At 34.2% G+C, this 18,114-nt stretch overlaps 1 protein-coding gene across 1 annotated transcript in view; it reads right to left on the minus strand.

Moving 5' to 3' along the window:
- DNAH8 (dynein axonemal heavy chain 8) overlaps nt 1-18,114 on the minus strand; it is a 114,859-nt gene that overhangs the window by 5,221 nt on the left and 91,524 nt on the right. Inside the window, exons 77-87 of the mRNA XM_058020273.1 lie at nt 17,216-17,468; nt 16,925-17,115; nt 16,430-16,551; nt 14,335-14,453; nt 12,846-13,048; nt 11,831-11,904; nt 9,399-9,551; nt 8,526-8,681; nt 6,412-6,528; nt 5,120-5,221; nt 4,584-4,744 (exon numbers count right to left, since the gene is read on the minus strand). Coding sequence (XP_057876256.1) covers nt 4,584-4,744; nt 5,120-5,221; nt 6,412-6,528; nt 8,526-8,681; nt 9,399-9,551; nt 11,831-11,904; nt 12,846-13,048; nt 14,335-14,453; nt 16,430-16,551; nt 16,925-17,115; nt 17,216-17,468 — 1,651 coding nt within the window. The remainder of the gene's footprint in view (nt 1-4,583; nt 4,745-5,119; nt 5,222-6,411; nt 6,529-8,525; nt 8,682-9,398; nt 9,552-11,830; nt 11,905-12,845; nt 13,049-14,334; nt 14,454-16,429; nt 16,552-16,924; nt 17,116-17,215; nt 17,469-18,114) is intronic.

Here is an 18,114-nt window from a genome sequence, read left to right on the forward strand (position 1 = left end):
TGTGAGGGGCAGAAAAACCTACAATACCAGGGATTCTGAGGAAAGAGCATATTCCTGATTAATGTCTTCTAAAGAGCTATTTGTTGAGAAGAAGCAATAAAAGTTTTGTAACAAGGAAGAATATTTGCCTCATTTAATTACTTCTTAAAAGTGTAATGCAGAAACAGGAAAAGGTGGAGGTATAACTCTGAAAGCTGCCCCTTTGATAATTAGTAAATCCACTCTGCTTTCAGATGTTTCAGGATTAATGACAAGGGCTGCTAGATTTACAGCACTGCAGGTAAAAAACTTCTATTCCATAGTGAAGCATGGGCAGTGCTAATGCAAATTAATGTTCTGAGTCAATACAAAAATGTGAATTAAATTTGTGTGGCATTGGATAATGAAAGATGGTAGACCACATCAGTCCTTCAACAGAATAATTACAGGAGTATTTTTGTTGGAGTGCTATCCAGTGGCATAGAGCTATGAGAGGAAATAAGAAAGAAAGCCTGAAGTACTGAAGTGTCAGCAGTGCCTACTTTTACCTTACGGAATCAGCTACACGAGGAACAGACATCAATGAGTGATGCAGGACATACATTTACACTGATTCAAAGCATAGATTTGCATGTCAGCACTACTTTTCAACTTTCCTATGATACCCATCTCCTTCTATTACTTTGTCATACATAATTATATAAGACATGAAACCAAGGATAGAATGTGTGAACTAAAGCACCTAAAGATGCTTTGGATACAGTGTCACAATACCAGAGAAGCTAGATACTAAAGTACTTCAGAAAAAAAAAAAAAAAGTGTGAATGCAATTAGAAAGACTATAAATCAGAAAAATGGAAGAAATACTACTGGGATTTTGCTTCTCTGAGGATATAATTTCTGCTTCTAAAGGTAGGAATGGTGGGGGCTTTCAAGGATTTTCATAACCCTTGACTTTAGACTCAAAACTCTCAAGCTTTTTTTCAATTTATGTCCCCATTAAAAGAATGAAAGATTTATTCAAGATCACATATGAGCAGAAAAGATAAAAATTCTCTTGGACTCATGGCTTTATTGGTAATTTGGATGACATACTGGTGGTTGTAACCTTTCCTTTTTGTCTTGCTGATTTAACAAGTAGTGATTAGAGATATGTGAACCTTCCTCTTCATACTGTAAGCACCATTCTTCCAATTCTGCTGTCAGACTATTTTATATAGAAGGTATGGGTTCCCTGATTATTACATCAATTAAATTATAATAAATTACAGAATTTTAAAAATGGTCTTTCTAAATCTAAAAAAAAAAAAAAAAAAAGGAATAGAAACTGTTTTAAAAAGAAGGCAGTATGCAAACTTTGGGTATTACAGCGACCTGAGGAGGTCACTGGGGTGAGAGAAGGATGAGAATCTTGTTTCTTGATCAGAAGGCTAGATTTATTGATATATGATATAAAATACATTATAACTATACTAATAAGAATAAGGAGAGAAGTTGCAGAGCCTGCTAAGCTAAGAATAGAATAGAATAGAATCTAAAAACAAGAGAGTTCTCTGTCCCTGTGTTCCAGAGAGCTTGCCCTTAATTGTACACATGGAACATGAACCAATCACAGGTGCATCCTATTACATTTCACAGCAGCTGATAATCATTGTTTACATTCTCTTTCTGGGGCCTCAGCTTCTCAGAAGATGCACAAATCCCAAACAAAGGATTTCTATGAAAAAATGTCTGCGACATTTGGGGAAAAGGAGAGAATGGCTTTTGAGAAACAGCATCAAAGGAATGGAATCAAAGGTGATACTGATTGATGATATTCCTTTCTTAAATGACACAAGCTAGGAACCTTCTGAAGAGGAGAACTTACGTGAATCTTGCATAAATAATAATTACTCTTTGAACAAGACTTTTTTGTAAATAAAAATAGAAAAGACAAAAATATGTATCTTGGTCTTTACATAATTAAAAGTAATTTTCCACTGCAGAAGTGAGGTTAAAATACCAAGAAAGAATTTCATTTACATACCACTGGGACATATTCAACATAAAAACCACTCTGGAACAAAATTTTTCTGGGCTTTGGAAAACCTCACTTTACTTTAGATTGCAAATAAAATGAAGTATAGATGCAAACAATAACAATAAAAAGATGGCAGAAGTCTGTAGAGGAAGTACCGTGTTCCTGAGAACAGAATCAGTTGCACGTGATGGGTTGACCCTCATCACATGTAGATATTTATGTGTAGATGTCTCCATAACAGCTCTTTGTCTCGATTGCTCTGTTCAGCTCATGTATTTTAGATGTCTGCTTTGTGATGAGAGAAATTGCACTTTACAAGGATCTATTTTTCTCTATTACTGTTAAGCAAGTCTAGAGTAACCAGAAAGGAAGATACAGCAACATTAACTGAATCTCATTTATAGTGTCAGTGTTGCTTAAAGTATGTAAGATAAAGTGCTCAATACGTATTTATATTTTTTTCCCCAAAACAGTATTGCAAAGTGAATTGTGTCATAAGATGAAAAAAGAAAATTAATTTTCTGTGGATTCTAGGCTCCAAAAAACATTATTAAGTGTATTCTCTCAAGAATTTGGACGTAACATACTATTATTATTTGATAGCTGGAATATGTGCCATCAGGGATTTTCACTGGAAGTGAAATCTAAGAAAAAATGCACGTGACAGAACCATTGCCTCAGCTTTTCGTAGAAGACAGCAATATCTATTGCAGCACGGTGTTCAAAACCTTACATTCATCAGCCTGCAATAGCTTAACAAAAATCCAGCTACATTTAAGGCTTTAGAAGGGAACCAATTGGGAAGGGGTTTTGGCAGAAGATTGTCAGAATATTCCTTTCCTGCTCAGGTACCTGTTAACTATGTGGCTTTGCAGAACCTATGATTCATACAGCAAGTTAAAATCATTCTCAATGACTTCAGGTGTTAATCCTAAATGAAAGCATTGAAATTCATTGAAGCCTTACAATTGTAACCAACAGATTGAGCTTTTGGCTGAAATGTAAAACTGCCTCGGTAAATTAGTGAGAGATAAGATTTTTCTTGTCCTCGGTAATCGTAACATGGAGAGGTCTTAGATCTCTCAGGGTTTCAATCCTAGCAGTTAGCTTTGTGTATACTCTGAGATGACTTGGTAAGATATTACAAGGAGAATTTGAATAGAATTTTATACCCTATGGGATGTTAATCCATTTGGTCTGTGCATCAAAGATGAAATTCAGACACAGCAGCTGTGCATTGTTGCTTATAACATGACCATGATAAAACATGGAAAAAAGCATTAAGCCATTGTACATTTTTCCCAAACTCTAAAGAAATACCTACAAGGCAAAATCTACAGGAGAAAAAAAGGGGCTAAAGTAACAGGAATATGTGGAGGTACCAAGTGGAAGAAAAACTGAGAACTAAAGAGAAATCAGAGAGCTGTTCCTACTCACTAAAGCTCCTCCAAGAGTATTAGTCTCAAATTTCCTCCTATAAATTAGCTCTCCTACAAGCCTAATTTTGGATCTACAGCATGTCTCTCTTCAAGACTTTGTTTAGCTCTCTGTTAAATCTTGGCTCGTCTTTCTTCTTTAATCATTTCTGTAGGGAGGTCTTGCAAGTATCAGGGAATGACTTGAAACAGAATCTACTCTCAGATTCTTTTCTTCACAAGCATATATTAAGAGTGGTATGTGCTAGTAGGAGTTGACAATAAGACTGTGTACTCTTCTCACAGCGCACCTAGAATACAGGCCTCTTGACATGGCACCAGCCTCTCAACTTTGACACTGAAAAATTGTGGGAAATTACTGTTTCATCCAAAAATATTAGATGATGTTAGGTTTTCACAGCAGCTCTGCATTTCAATATTTAAAGGTAGAAAAATAGCTACATGAAGAAAAAATGAATGTGGAAGGTGGACATACTGCATATGAAAATGCAGTATTTCATGGAAGAATTATTAAGAACTTCAGTGAAAAAAATATGATGATGTTCATATCCTTTCCCAGGGCATATAATATTACAGAGAAATAAAGGGCAAGCTGTTACACAGATTGTTTGGACTGGAAGAGTGAATTCAGTCAAAGATAAAATTTAAAGTGGAGCTAGTACTTGGTGAAGTTGAAAAGCCTCTTTTAAATAATGGAAATGGCCAGACCGACTGCAACATAAGTTTGTAGTTGCATCCCAAAGGCATGCTTGTAAATCAAATGACAATCCAGAGAATCATATAACAATTGTGCACAGAAAAATAAACTGCTTGAAACAGAAGCCAATACTAGAAACTTTCTCTAGTTGAACTGTATAGATCAACCAATCACGCATTCATATTAAAGTTTCATAATGTTTTCAATTAAAAAAAGTAAAATCATGAGGAGTAAGTAATAAGAGTGCTTTAAATGGACGTGTAAAACACAGCTGAAGATACTGCATTTATAACAATGTACATACACAGGAAGTGTTCCACTTCAACAGTGAAATTCACATGAATCCTAGATTTCCAATGCAAAATATACTTTACTTAAACACTTGATAGGAATTTGTTCCCAAATACTAAAAGAAACATTCTCCATTTTCAATATGTTGAGACCTACTTACGTAATATCAGCATTGGGATGGAGACCAAACACCTCTGGGGTGTCCATGGCAGGAAGTAACTGGATGTATTCAAAGTACTGTTCCAGAGTTTTGCATACTGGAATTTTATAGCCAGTATAAAAGCAGAAAGCACTGTCAAACATATTTTCACTAAACCATACCTGTGAAAAATCCATGGGGAAAAAAGAAAGACAGCAATTATTTTGCTACTTAGGGGGCTTTTAAACCTCACTTTTACTCTTGGAGGATTAGGGTTCTTGTTTCAGCTACTGCATCTAATTTTACTTTAAGACAACTGTAAATCGTTAATAAATATGTCTACTAAGTTTGACTCCAGCTGAGTCTTTTTAAGCTTCTGCTCCTCACCAAAGAGGAACCAAAGGGAAGATCCTCACTGCCAAAGAATGATGTTTTGAAAAATTTGATTTACTTCGAAAACTGGTGAAATGCATATTCAGCAGAAAGAAGACCTTCTGATTTCTGTATTACGGCTACCAATAAACATGACAAATAACCGTATTTCTGAGATCTCCTACCCTTGCAAAGCAATTGAGAAGACGTTTGTCATAGTCATCTGTGACTCGGCCTCCATACTGTACTTCTCCAATCATGTAGCGTACTGTGTTCCATGATATCCCCTGGATGCAAGTAAAGTACATGAAAGACTATAGTTATTATATGTAAGAAGAAGATTTTAATTTAAATACAATCTAAAACTCATTCTGAAATGTAAACTGAAAAAATTATATGTAACAATAGGTTATTTCTAATGTATTTACTGAGCTCAACCCTTCTGTAATTTTATAGAAGGGTTGGGCTTGATCCTGCTACTATAAATCCAGAATCACAGGATCATTTACATTGGAAAAGACCTTTAAGATCACTGCATCCAATCTTTGACCAAACACCAATTTAGACCATGGCACTAATAGCCATGTCCAGCTGTTTCTTCAACATCTACAGGCACAGTTATTCCACAGCCTTCTTGGGCAGTCCATTCCAATGCTTGACAACCTTTCCACTAAGAAAATCCTCCTGATGTTCAACCTAAATCTCCCCTGGCACAGCTTGAGGCTATGTCCTCTTGTCCTGGCTCTGGTTGCCTGGGAGAAGAGGCCGATCCCCGCCTGGCTACACACCCGCCTTTCAGGGAGGTGTAGAGAGTGACAAGGTCATCCCAAGCCTCCTTTCTCCAGGCTAAAGACTCCAGGTTCCTCAGCCACTCCTCATATACCTTGATCTCTAGAAGTAAAATCTCATTTTTTATATATATATATATATATATATATATATATATATATATATATATATATATATATATATATTTCACTATTACTTGTTTGACCTAAAATCACTCACAGCTGCTATTGCCTCTTTTCTTACCCCACATTCCATCCTCCCTACACCACCCCTTCTTCCTATTTCTCATTTTTCTCTCGTGGCTGAGTGGTGCTTCATAAGGAATGGCTATTCCCTGCTAAGCAGTAGAAGATCTAATGGTAGCTGTAGAGAGGTTTGATTTGCTCTGTCAAACTCGGTAAATATTTTAGCTCTCTTTCCAAAACAGATAACATATAGACTTGTTAAATTTGGATACAGTGAAAAAGAAAAACAAATTTTAATGTTCTTAACAAATACGTATTTTTACATGCATGACAGCACATAAAATATTTCAGCTTGATTTTCTTGCAGAGAACCTCAACCTTTGATCATTAGAAGTGGCACTAAATGAATAGCAATGAGTAAATTATGATAAACATGAGGAAAAAACAATTTCTGCTGCCATTCAAAGCATTAAAATGTACTATATAAAGATTTTAGCATTCACCTTCTTGATGTCAATTTTTTTTAGGTGATTAATTATAAACTGAATGCTGGCTGTGAAGTCTGCCGAGTTAAATTCATAGGGAATATTCCAACCCAAAGGTCCAAACTTGCGTCGCTCCTTAGGAAAAAATTAAAACCAAATATATTTATGAAACAACTTATAATTTTCTTTCCTTAATAAATTTCAGTAACAATACCAGTGGAGTAAAGAATTGAACTGGAGAAGAAATGTAGCCTAGGAAATAGCTGTATGCCTCAAACATATCAATAATACAGTTAAGTTATTCCATAAGGGACAAATATTTACAGAAAAAGCAACAAAATAATGTATTAATAACTTTAGTAATCAATTTGAAAGTCACAAGTTTACAATGCCACACTTCTGTGTGGATAATGAGATTTTTATATTAAACAATTAATTAATTTAGCATGGTACAGTTTTTCTCTTCTTTTTACATATACTATCGACTAATGATATTTAAAATTTTCAAGTTCCTATATTTATGCTCAGTTTTCCAAAGAGTTTTATACTGCCACTTCTGTCTTATTGTTTCAATATGTTTTTTTTAAAGAACATTTTTTCAAAATTCATAACTTTATGTTAAGGTTGCCACCATTACATTATTGAAATATACTATTGCCCGCCTACTTGGAAATTAACAGAAAAATATTCAACTACGAAAGGAAAGAATAAATATTCTGTAGCTCAAAATTTTTCAATATCTAGCACTATTAGATTTTTCACAAGTATATTAAAGTCATCTCTGTTAATTTGCTCAATGATTTTTTATCAGAATGTAGAACAAATTAATCCAAGAATTTATGAATAGCGCTGACATTTATCAAATTAATAAATTACATTTTAAAATTATCTAAGTAATACCATATTTATCAGATTTTATATTACTAGCTCACTAATCACTGACAGTCTTTGACACCTGAAGTAACATTTAGGCACCCTAGCTACAATATTTAAAAAGAACTAGAATGAAAAAAACCCTCCACCTTTTATTTTTCAATGAGAGTGTTGGGAACCATCATCTGCTTATAAGCAGATGAGACAGCATTAACCAATAATACCATGCAGAAAAGTGTAATGATTTCCTGCAAAGTTTTTTGAATTACATCTTAAGCTATATTTATCATCATGATCTTGTCACCAAAGGATATTAAGACCTGGTCACTTTAAAGACAGGACAATGTATATATTGCTTGTTGGTTGGCAATTCATAAAATTTCTTTATAGATTAATAGCCTGTAATAGTTTTTAAAAATACTGATGGGTTGAATAAGCATAGATCTTCTAGTTCCACAAGAACAGTATAATCCTGCGGCAGTACACAGAACAACTTTTTCATGGTTTAAAAAGGGTAGAAGAAAGAAAATAATGCAGAATGCTGTAACAGTGAACATCAAAAATTGTCCTTCTCTCACTTTGGCTGCCTACACCAAAAAATACAAGATGCTTAGTAGAACCTAAGGTTTAAACAGTGTTTTGTAACTATTTTGAGATCCTTGGTGAAAAGGAGGCACATTCAGAGAGCTCAGAATATTAGTCTTTATTGTGATGTCAAAACTTATTTCTCTTTAAAGAACAATGTATAGATGTCTTTGTTCTCACACTGGAATTAATGTAGAAAAAACATTGGCACAGATGTTACAAAAATTTGATTTTAGCCATCTAGAAAATAGCTACTCTAAGTTAGGCATCTGGATTGCCTTTAAAATCAAGGGAGAGAATGATATATCTCTAGAAAAATATTCACTCTTAGAGAAAGACAGCTGTGACAGATAAACTGGTTTTCTGTTTCAGCATGCTTATCTATTTCTATTGACTACAGAGAGAAATTTTTCCCATATACCCAATGACTAACTTTCGATCAGCTGAAGTTAGATGAGAAAAAAAAATTCTAAATGCCCATTATATGAGAATTGTTTGAAAGCCATTAAAAAAAAAAAGATATAATAATGAACCTTGAAATACAGATTACAGCCGTTAAAGCTTTAGTCCTGCAGTATGATGCTGCAAAAAATATCAGAATGTGTTTTTTCAGGAAACTCTATTAGAATGACTCCATATATTACACCACTATTTGCAAACCTTTTAAGAAATACCTGAACAGTAGAATGCAGGAAAGCGACAGTGTAAAGCAAAGGTTTCCACATAGGCAGGTTGCTAACGTTTAACAGATCCTGACTAATTCCAGAAAATGTTCTTTTCAGTCCGGCACGTATACCTTGTGGAGGTTCATTTGTGAACTTTATAGCAATCTGTCACAAGAAAAAGAAATTGGATTTGTTTACTGAAACAAAAATAGCAACATATGAAAATGCCACAACTACTAGTTATAAATAAAATGCAAATAACTGAAGCCTTGTAGAAATGAAGTTGATATGTACTTAAACTGCATAAAAGGAGTACAGAGAATCATAGAATAGTTTAAGTTGGAAAGGACCTTTTAAAGGCCATCCACAATCCAACCCCCTGAAGATCAGTGATATCTTCAAACAGATAGCATTGCTCAGAGTCCTGTTCAACTTGACCTTGAATATTTCCAGGGATGGAGTATCCAATACCTTTCTGGGTGCCACCTGTCTCAGTGCCTCACCACCCTCATTGTAAAAAACTTATATCTTTTTATAAATAAAACCTTCTTCAGTTTAAAACCAGAATCCCTCGACCTGTTGCAACACAACATACTAAAATGTCTGTCCTCATCTTTCCTATGGATCCCTTCAAGTACTGCAAGGCTACAAACAGGTCTTTCCAAACATTTCTCTTCTGCAGTCATAGTAGATTAGGCACAAAGATTTTGAACATAGACCTTTAATTTCTCTTGGTTAAAACCATCACCAACACTGACATATTTACATTGTAACAAAAGTCCATTTTTTCCTTGGGTTTTTCCCCTCCATTTTTTTACAGCCATTTACATAATTAATGTGAATAATTTTCATTAAGTACCTGAATTAAATATTTGAACAAACCTGTAGCAGTGTAATTGGGAATTTAAGATGTTGTTCAGTAGTTATCCAGACTCTGAATGTGTCATTCTGGATCTCAGCAGTAAGAAGTGTCTCCAGTAGTTCTTCCATGAACTCCAGTCCAAGGTGACAATTCTGAAGTAACACCCAGCCTCCCTAAACAAGGATATCAACTATTACCATATAATATTAAGAACAAGTTATTTATAATGCTAAAGCCAGCTGTCTATATAAGAATAAAATTTGGTTTTCCATGTAATTTTTTCAAAATTCTGTTCTGTTCCTAAATATATATTCTCTTTTATTATTATAGGATATTGGCACAGATAAAGCAAATAGGATAAGTTAGTGCAAAAGTTATTTCCACATTCCCTTTTTCTCAATGAAAATAACATAACCAGGCTCAATATTGTAAGTAAAGAATCAGTGCTATCTAGTGGCAAAAAGAGGTTCCTGTACTCTCCCAGCAAAACATCAGTGATAAGCAATCCTCTTCTCAGATCCAAAAGAACATGAGTGGAAAAGTAACAGCTGAAATTTAAGGAATACGTATTTTTAAAAACTGATTTGTTAATAACAATCTAAATAAGTGCAAAGAGGTGGTAATAAGACTCTAAAAGTTTTTAACTTCAATTAGTTTATCTGCAATAAAGGCATTTGCATGAAATTCAAGCTCCACTTATTTTGATCTTATTCATCTCTCAAACTGAGCATGAAAGCTCTAGTTAGATTATTGTCTCTCTAAACTTTTGTTTATGAATTTAAATCCTATCAGCATTTTTAGCATCACTTTAGAAGCCTGATGAATTAGAAGCCTGATATTAAAATGGGACATTATTTAATCAGTTCTAAACAGTGATGGACAGTGGATTTCATTACAGCTTGTAATTTCATTTTAGCAATTTTGTTTTAGGTCATTTAAAAAACATCAGTAACTGTTGGTGAAAAAATATAATTGACATATTTGTGGTGAATTGATGGATATTAAAAAAAAAAATTAAATGAAGGTGGTTTTTTTCCTTCTTTTATGGGGATCAACTTTTCTGACGGAGATCTTTAATCAATTTCATACATTTCCAAATGAATCAAACAGAGTTTTTGACAATTATCTTCCTGTAACACAGCACAGCAGTTTTAATCATATTATGTACTCTTGGCCAGAGGTGCCAAATAGGTATTTGTCTTCATATTCACTAATTCTGTTTAGTAGTTTCAAATCTGATGTTCACATTTTTCTCCCTTCAGCACCAAGGCATGTAGCTCAGAAATTGTTACTGGTAGCTCTACTGGAGTGCTGTTTTGAGTGTCCTTGTGCTTCAATTTAAGGGCAAAAGAGAGGAAGGGATGCTCCAGTTTTCACCATTGCAATGAACTGGGAGTTTACAGTGGCCATTCTAGACATACAAAGAAAGAAATACCAGATGTATGTGTGCACTTATAAATTTTCATTTGCTATGAAGAGATGTCTTTTTTCTCTTTTTCCAAATTGGTGTACATCTATATGCCAATACTCATGTTCTGCTCTCTATTACTGGAGATGTTCTACCCCTCCAAAGTACAGGTATATGAATATTATATATATATACATATATATAATATATGTATATATAAAATACATCCCATATTTTGAGCTTGCAGGCAACTATGGCTGTATGTCTTCATTTGAAAGACTGTCCACAGCTCCTTGAAGCGTCCAGCTGACCAGAAGGTATACCCTTTGCACTAAAACTTTTCTACTGTATTTGAAGTTTCAATTACTATCTCTCTGTAGCTGCTACTTAGGTTTTTCATGGTTTTGCTGTTGGGAAATATCATCCGCCATAATAACATCTAAAGAAAAATTCTTATATATTGTTTAGAAATTCTTAGACATGCTTGGGACTCAAAGCCAAAAGATCGACAATTAAAGAAACAAAGAAGATACACCAAGTGCTGGCGAGTAAGTGGTCCTGTCACTAGCAGTGTTGTAAGAAAAATGTGAAACAGTATTAGAAGCAGGCACATCCTTCTGTATCTACAACTTTAAGCTACATGTGCACTCACTGTTTCATTCAGTAGAAGCTATGCAACATCCAGGTATCTCTTATATGGGAGGGGAAAAAATGAAAAAAATTTCCAATAAAGAGGTGAGATCTGGACAGGACCAGGCCCCAGTGTCCTTCTACCCTTTGTCAAGAGTGTAGCGATGAGTAAGGAATGTGCTGCTTTTGGGAAGCTGCTCAGTAGCACTGCTGGCAGAGGCACTGCCTTGGACTCCACTGTCACATATATATGCCACAGAGAAATGTTTTTAAACTCAGGCATTCAAAAAGACATGGTCACCCCGAGATATGCTTGACAGTAAGATGAAAATGCCAAATATTATAGACTGGATGCTAAAGGGGTGTAAAAGAATACCAAAACCATCAGCTTATGTTGCAATGTTTTTTCCCCACCTGTTCCATTGACGCCTCTACGAGTTTGCGTGCATGAACCTCTTGTCCTTGGCCCATTGAGATGGTCCTACATTCTATAACATATTTGACAATATAAGATTAATGAACCTACATTATTGATAAAAAGTAAGAATTTCAATTCAGCCCAACAACAAGTGATATAAATACAGCACAATTAAATAAATTTAATGCAAAAATATATAAATATGAAAGCATATGAAAGCCCTTCACCATCATATTATGCTAATAATATATAGCATTTTCTAAACATTGACATTGTATACATTTTCTAAACTTTGACATTTTGTATAACAACATTGAAATACACATAGACAATATACTTACAGAAGTTAAAGACTGTGACTAATGTTGACTGTGAATGTAAATTTGTGCCAAATTTTAACAACACCAGAGCATTTGAAATACGAACAGAGATTTATCTCAAAGTGTACATAAACAAAATGCAAAGATGTAAAACTGAATTTATGAACACACTAATGTGACTAATGTCAGGAATATACAGGATCTAATCTCAACTCAGTTTGTATCCACACTTTTTCAAAACTTCCATATAATGTAGAATTAAAGTCCAGAATATACAAATGTAGCTCTTGTAGCTATTTTTTGTTACAAAGTAGTATTCAAAGCAGATTACTGATTTTTCAGGCACCTGTAGTTAAGAGTTAAAACAAGAAAATATCATTGTCACGGTAACAGAATTTTAAAAGAATAATTAATTGCTTTACAAGATAGGGATTTAAAAAGTTATCATCACCAGGAAGGATGATAACAATTTATTAAAAAAAGACTTGAATTACTGTCCAACTTCACACAGAATGGTTCTTAGCATAATGTCTTCCATTTAAAACATTATTTTATCTCTAAGATGGTATTTCAGGAACAAACAGCAGTGCAAGAGAACTCAAGAAATACTTCTCAGGAAAAAACATCTCTGAAATTACTTACGCTGCCCATCTGTGTCTTAACATATGACAATGAATAATTACTTTCATACCCAAATGAAGCTTCCGAGACAAGGAATTAATCTGATCAGTTGGGTCTGATCCCATAGACAAGAAACAGATGAGAGGTGTTCGCATGTCACTTTCTTCCCAAGTATTTCTTAAATTCAAAATAACTGGCTCTGTATATTTCTCATGCAAGGAACTTGCAATATATTTCCTCGCCTGGGAAAGTGTTCGGTCTGGACACCAAGATCTAGAAAATAAAATACATACAAAGATATAAATTCACTGCCTCTTCCTCCAAGATCAGACTCAAATTAGAAATTTTATTTTTATCAATTAGAGGGATTTTTAAAAATCATTATATATATGTATACATACACACACATTCATGTATATATGTTTCTAGGTTTGTCTTTACAGACATAACAACAGGCAGAGCTGATGGTCTTCCCTCTATTTATGATACTTTCCTGTTGCTTACAATTTTGCCTTACATATTTGCATTGGAATTTTCTCTTCTAGGCACCTTCATTAGTTTGGGACGTTCTTCATTTTAAACAGAACTTTTGTATTTGAGAACACAAAGAGGAAAATGTTACGATTTTTTTTTGCCCTTTAGTAAAACTCTGCCGACGATTTATTTGGTTGTTTAGCCCTTTAGGGTAAGAATTCAATTCTTCTGCACTGGATTGTATTTGTGCTGGTGATGAGTGTTTTTCCCATGGAAAAACAAACTACTTTTGGATAAAATATATTATTTTGACAATCTTCAGGTTTTGAAGATTATTTAAATGCTTCAGACTTGGATGGTCCCCTCCCTCTTAGGGCGTAGAGCATTAAACAATATGGTATTTCCATCAGATTCCAGCCTTTTTTATGGCACAGGTTGAATCTGCTCCAAAGACAAATCACAGTCTAGTAAATAATATTGTTGGGGTATTTCATTAGTATCTCTGATTTATTTCTTACAGCACTTGGGAAGTATAAAATGAATGGAATAAGATATGATCTCATGCATAAGGCAGCTGAATGCTTCTTTGGGGAAATTCATTTTATCCCAAGATCTTAGAGATCTTATATGATGCAAAAAATCTAATTTATAGCACACCTTTCACACGGGGTTTTGAATACTTATTTTGGATTTTCACCATCTCTCTATTTTTTTATTTTATATTTTAATGCTTGTTTAAAGGTATTTAAAATGGTTAATTTTAAATGAAATTTAATTTAAAAAAATTGAAAACTATCTGGAATATTCTACATTTTCATGGGCTTCTCAAGGAAGGCTGCATTATGCAATCCAGTTTGCATTTCTCCTGACGTAAAAGCAAAGCTATAAAAAATATTTTCTATAAATATCTTTAGATGGCAGAGAATAGCTCTGAAGTAATTGAATAAAAACATATTTCATGTGAGTGAACTGCTATTTAATGTCACCCAGAGATAACTGAAATTACACTGTTATGATAAGAGCAAACTGATAGGTTGAGATGTGTTGCAACTGTGTTATTTCCCAAAATTTCTGAAGATGCTCACCTGATGAGTAAAAGCTTGCGAAAGGTGTCAAGCGAATCACTGTATCCATTAGGGATAATTTCTTCTTCAGGGGCATCTTTATCAAACCAGTGTTTCCATTGCTTATCATGGTGAGCTATCTAAATTTATTGCATTAACACACAAATAGACATATTTCAGTTGCAGTAAAATCCCCTTGCAAATGTAGCTTTTAATGAGAGGCCATTATTATATTAGGATATATCACAAGTATCATTGCCTATAGCATTTAAGACATATGCCATGAGAATAGATATTAAAATACTACAAATAATACTAATTCAATTGCTGCAATCAGTGTTAAGATGCAGACTCTCAAGCCACTCAGTTATTTATGCATTCCCTTCCCAAACACATGCATCTACTTTAAGAAAAATCAGTGATTAGCAGGAGGATTCCACGCTACAAGAGGAACACACTGTGATTGATTAATTTATTCCTTTTGGTCACAAAATATGAAGAGGACCAGAAAAATCTGTCCCAGTACAGTTTATCCAGCCAATGAATCACAAATTAAAAGTAGCAGATTCTGGCAAGCTTTTGGCTCGAGAAAGAATAAACCTGACCACAAATATGATCACAATAAAGGCACCTCTTAGAACCCCTGACCTAATGGGACAAGGAGTACTGGTGGGCAGAACACAGTGAAATTGCAACTGAGCCTTCAATGCAGTGACTGAGGAGGATCAGCTACTGCAATATTCTCAGACCACTGGAAAAAGAACAAGGAATGTACTGACAAAGGTTTAAAACAAAAGATGTCTATGTTAAATTAGGCCTCTGGGACTTAGTTTTTTTAGAAGGGAAAAACAAATTTAAACTAGCATGAGAAAAAGAAAAGCACAGGAGACCTCTTGTGAACGGGGAATACCATTCTCAGTCCTTTTTTGGTCACTTTAAATAATTTTTTTTCATCTAAATGAATAATGATACAGTTGTATTTTATATGATTAATCGAATATAACCGTACTTCTAATGGATAAAAATGAATATTAAAAAGATGTTTTCACAGTATTTGAGTTTTTAACTGATATCCTAGTTGTCACCCTTCTATATTCCATTTCTATCTATGACTGAAATAATTTTAATTGCCACTTTTTAACTTTGCAACTACCTGGCAAAGGTAAGACAGTGATAAAAAATTTATTTAAAAAGGAGAGCTTTTGTGGTAACATAGTCACAAAGTATTTCAGAGTCTAAAATTTTGTTTGCACACATTCTAGAAAAGCCCTGGTGAAAGGACTTTTATAGAAATGGGATTCTGGTGCCCTGACAGCCCAGAGTGAACAACCTATCTAAAGCTTCTCCAACTTTCTCCAAACTTAATATTCTGGTAACTCAAGAAACCAAAAACTGGAAGAACTGCACTGGTATGTATCCAACTCTTGCCTTCATGCAGGGTTTAGAAATAGCCAGGACCACTTGCAGGTAACCATTTAGCTAAAACGTCTGCTACCCTCCAGGGCCATCACAAAATGGGCTTGGCCAATGCTGTAACAGCAAGGAGAACTTGCTGTCCTGGCTATCAGCCTGATTAACAAGGAGCACTTAGATGCAAGAAATGCTTAGGGAATGGTTTAACTGCACTAAAAAAAGAAAAATAAATTAACCAAATTGAACATGTCACAAGCTTATGTGCATGTAAGTTCATGCATACCTACGTAAAACATGGCATTTGTAGTCATCTCATCATATAAAAATGTTACCCTTGGAACAGAAATCAGTATGTAAAAACAAGCAGCAAACTTGCAAAAATACACCAGAATCAAGACAGACAACATTGTAACTTAAAACCTAACACTCAGATTAATTTTATGAGCCTTTCTGATACCTCTACCTTTTTATCCTATCTCTCTTTTATTGACTTCCTTTTTCCTTTGCTCCTGTTCCTTCTCTCCTTTTTCTGTCTCAATTACTATGATACCAAATACCCTAAAGATAAATAAACATACCACCATTCCTGCTTCCTAATTGTCTCTATTCTGTTATTCTGTATTTTTGTGGAAACAAAACACAGATAAATTTTATGATGACAAAACTGGTTATTAACATTAAAAAGATAATTAGAAGATATCACCTGGTTCAAAATTTGTTCAAATTGTGGAAGTTTGTTCAATTCCACTAGATTTAGCCATATCATATCAAGAATCCAGCGGCTTGGTTTGGGTGGGCAAGCCTGTAGATCCAAAGCTGCACCTCCTGTGCATAAAAACACAGAATGAAATGTACTTTCTGATAAAATACGTGATATTCCAGGGATCAAGATATAATTGACATTTCTTTTTAATTTATATATTTTGACCTAAGTAATTTTCTCCAGGATACTAACTGTACTCTTGTGTACATAGCATTTATTTTATAGCAAAGGATAACTTAGCATTATTAATTGCCTTTTCACAGGGAAGTTTACTATTGGATGCCCTCTAAGACTTCCCTTTGCCATGCTGAACAAGCCCAGTTCCCACAGAAATGTTGATAGAAACCATGTAGACAAAGAAATAAGATTTTGAAGTGGCATAAAAGTTAAAAAAGTTGAATTAGCTCTACACATAAAACAATTTTTAAAACTTACCTCTAATGAGAGTTTGGAACTCTCTGTTTTCCACATGTCCTCTCTCAATATCAATTTTTAAAGCCAGGAGGAGGGTAAAGAGGAATTTGTGGTTTTCATACAGGCCTCTAACAGAATATGAGTGAATTTCAAAAGTAAGATATTCAATAATATTTGAGATTCTTTTCTGAGGCACAGGAGACTTCTTGGACCTAAGTCATGAAAACAAAGCACAAAGAAGCCTCATGAAAAAGAGCAAATACATTGGAAAGGCAAACATCTGAATAATAGAAAAAATCTGTGTCTTCCTACCTGGCTATAGATTGATCAAACAGCTTCAAGAACTGAGCCAGTGAAGTTTGATACATATTGTTGACCATGCTCATTGCTGTAAGAAGGAAATAAAGGATGCTTCCACGTGTAGCAACAGGTCGATATTCCTCCTGAGCCGTGTTAATCTTCACTTCAGTTTCTGCTGCCACAGACAGCTTGACAGCTATCTCAGCAGCTGTTTGCTTCGTTGTTTGCAGGACACCAATTAAAGATTCATCATCCACTAGTGAACCTGAAAAGTAAAATACTGGGTGTTCAGGATATGATTGTAACAATATTTTCACTCCAAATCTATATATAAAACAAAAGGCCAAATTACAGGAATTATTGATTTTAAAAAATGAAACTATTTACTGAATTACAGAAAGCTTTTAAAATAGAGACCAGACAGGATATGTAATACTAAAAATTATTTTTACATGCAACATATTTGATCAAATTCATTCCAAATATGTTAAGTGTATTTATACCAACAGCTTTGCAACACCTAGTAGAGAAGTTTCCTATCTTATGCACACAGTCTACATAGTGAACAAATGATTTAAATTATTTTGAAGTCTATTCATTGTCACTCTCAAAGTTAAAAAGACTTATGGTCCTAAGGGAAATGATCATTCAACAATATGCATGAATCTCCAGCAGTTTCTCACAGATTTTCTGTTACCAGATTCTTTTTCCACCAGAGATAGTAAGGGGTCATGTTCAGGCTCATAATGTACTGCAGAGGAGTTTCAAAGCAATTTTAAGCCAGGCCATTCCAATTTATATTTCCATTAAAGGATTAAAGGTTTGCCCATGGTCAGATACCTGATCTCATCTGAGGGGCAGAAAGTTCTCAAAAATATTGATGTATTTCAAAAAACTTGTTTAGGTGTTAA

Source organism: Melospiza georgiana, chromosome 3 (assembly GCF_028018845.1).
Source record: "Melospiza georgiana isolate bMelGeo1 chromosome 3, bMelGeo1.pri, whole genome shotgun sequence".
In the NCBI taxonomy this organism is placed as follows: domain Eukaryota; kingdom Metazoa; phylum Chordata; class Aves; order Passeriformes; family Passerellidae; genus Melospiza; species Melospiza georgiana.